The sequence below is a fragment of the Pyxicephalus adspersus genome, chromosome 2, assembly GCF_032062135.1.
Source record: "Pyxicephalus adspersus chromosome 2, UCB_Pads_2.0, whole genome shotgun sequence".
NCBI classification, from domain to species: domain Eukaryota; kingdom Metazoa; phylum Chordata; class Amphibia; order Anura; family Pyxicephalidae; genus Pyxicephalus; species Pyxicephalus adspersus.
Window position 1 is genome coordinate 6730226 of NC_092859.1, and position 2455 is coordinate 6732680.

At 34.2% G+C, this 2455-nt stretch overlaps 1 protein-coding gene across 3 annotated transcripts in view; it reads left to right on the forward strand.

The window, feature by feature from the left end:
* Positions 1–922: 922 nt before the first annotated feature.
* The window catches only part of LOC140322755 (uncharacterized), a 12749-nt gene continuing 11216 nt past the window's right edge, over positions 923–2455 (forward strand). For 2 of the 3 annotated variants that reach the window (XM_072399341.1, XM_072399342.1), the window contains exon 1: positions 923–1057. In XM_072399341.1, the coding sequence (XP_072255442.1) occupies positions 1015–1057 (43 nt within the window). In that variant the 5' untranslated portion in view covers positions 923–1014. The remainder of the gene's footprint in view (positions 1058–2455) is intronic. The other variant, XM_072399344.1, reaches the window with a different exon arrangement.

The following is a 2455-nucleotide window of genomic DNA, read 5'->3' on the forward strand; positions in this document are numbered from 1 at the left end:
AATGGTCATCAATTGCCCATGGTCATACCTTGTCCATGTGCAAACATAGTTAAGGTACATTGATTATCTTTATTTTTGAATGGCAAGATGATGAGCCTTCTCTTTTTGAATTTGGAGACCACCTAATTGATTATACCCCAACTATTAGATTCATTCTGAAGGTGGAAGGACATCTTCTAATGGAGACCAATGTTTTGGTTACAAATGTGAATTTGACTCATTCTGGGTATATTTTCTTTTGATGTTTTATCTTAGAGAAAGGGGATGAAAGAAATTTTCCAAGCAGGGCACATTTGGGTCTATTTGTAAGAATAGGGTGGATAATCTTTCAGGTCCATATATTTTCAATACCAGCAATTGATTTTCCACCATTGGTAAAGGTCAGATTCACCACATTAACAAAATAAAGTGGAATCGGCTGCCACAGGAAGTAGTTTCAGCAACTAATATGGATTGGTTTAAGAAAAAACTGGATGATTTCTGGAAGCACAGAATATAACTGGGTATTATACCATTAAAGTAAAGATAACAGAGACTGCTGATCCAGGGAACATCTGATTGCCTTATGGAATCGGGAAGGAATATTTTTTCTTGGAGCAAATTGTACCCAGGTTGTTTTTTGGCCTTCCTTTGGAGCGACTTTGTTCACAGGGATTTATACCTGGGATATGTTTAATTCCTTAGTGGTTAAACTTGATGGACTGATGTCTTTTTTCAACCTTACTTACTATGTAACGCCATAGAATAAAAAAATAACTTATAAGGAGATGTAATTAAAAAGGAAATGAATAAAAAAAAGTTTGACTACATTGCACATGCTTGTCATTAATCGTATTACAATCCTTGATTAAGCAATTTCCTTTCTATCAGGTAAATCTGCAACCGTTTTTACATTTTAGCACAACAATCTGATCTAAAAGTCTTCCTGTGAAGGCTAATAATTTACATAACAGAAGTTCCTCTTAAAAGACCTTATAATCATAGAACCTTGTCTTTACTGCTTCATCTCAAACCATGGTTTCCTGTGCATTGGTCCTGCTCATGCTGTGTCTATGGGGTATGTATAGATATATGGTCTTTAAGCATTAGCATATATATTATTGGTTCTTTTCAAGCTGTGTCTATGAGGTATGTAATAGATATATGGTCTGTAGTCATTATTATATATAGTACTAGTTCTTGTCATGCTGTGTCTATGGGGTATGTATAGATATATGGTCTGTAAGCATTATTATATATAGTACTGGTTCTTTTCATGCTCTTTCTATGGGGTATGTAATAGATATATGGCCTGTAGTCATTTTTATATATAGTACTAGTTCTTTTTATGCTGTGTCTTTTGAGTATGTAATAGATTTTCTGTCTGTAGTCATTATTATATATAGTACTAGTTCTTTTCATGCTCTGTCTATGGGGTATGTAGTAGATATATGGTCTGTTGGCAATATTATATATAGTACAGGTTTTTTTCATGCTCTGTCTATGGGGTATGTAATAGATATATTGTCTGTAGTAATTATTATATATAGTATTGGCCCTTTAAATGTCGTGTCTATGGGGTAAATAATAGATATATGGTCTGTAGTCATTATTATATATAGTACTAGTTCTTTTCATGCTCTGTCTATGGGGTATGTAATAGATATATGGTCTGTAGTCATTTTTATATATAGTACTAGTTCTTTTTATGCTGTGTCTTTTGAGTATCTAATAGATTTTCTGTCTGTAGTCATTATTATATATAGTATTGGCCCTTTTAATGCCGTGTCTATGGGGTATACAATAGATATATAGTCTGTAGTCATTATTATATGCGGAGTACTGGTTCTGCTCATGATGTATCTATGGGGTATGTAGTATATAGACGTTCTGTAGCCAATACTATATATAGTAATGGTTCTGCTCATGCTATGTCTATGGACTATGTAGTATGTACAGTGTGTGTTGAATATTATTATATACAGTGATGTTTCTACCCATGTAATGACTACATGGGGTATATAGTGATTAGTATATACAGTACTTATCCTGCTCATTCTGTGTTTGTGCTCATGCTGTGTCTATGATCTGGACCTGCTCATGCTGCCAACCAGAGTTCTGTGCAACCCTAGGCTTCCCTCACAGGTTGCTTAGGGTTCCTTAAACAATGAGCAATCTGTGACTCCCAGGTCAGTTAGGTGATACCAATGATCTTTTTGGATATCTGTATGGGCCAGCAGTGTATGATGGATTCTTCCTATTAAACACCATACTAATGTACTGTGAGCTGTGGAAATAGTAATAGAAGGGGATCTGTGAAGACTTGAAAGTTATTTAGTTAATATTATATACAGTGTGCTGATCCTATCTATGCTATGTCTTTGGGGTTTATAGTATATATATATTCTTTGGTGATTATTATATACAGTGTGCTGATCCTATTCATGCTATGTCTTTGGGGTTTATAGTATATATA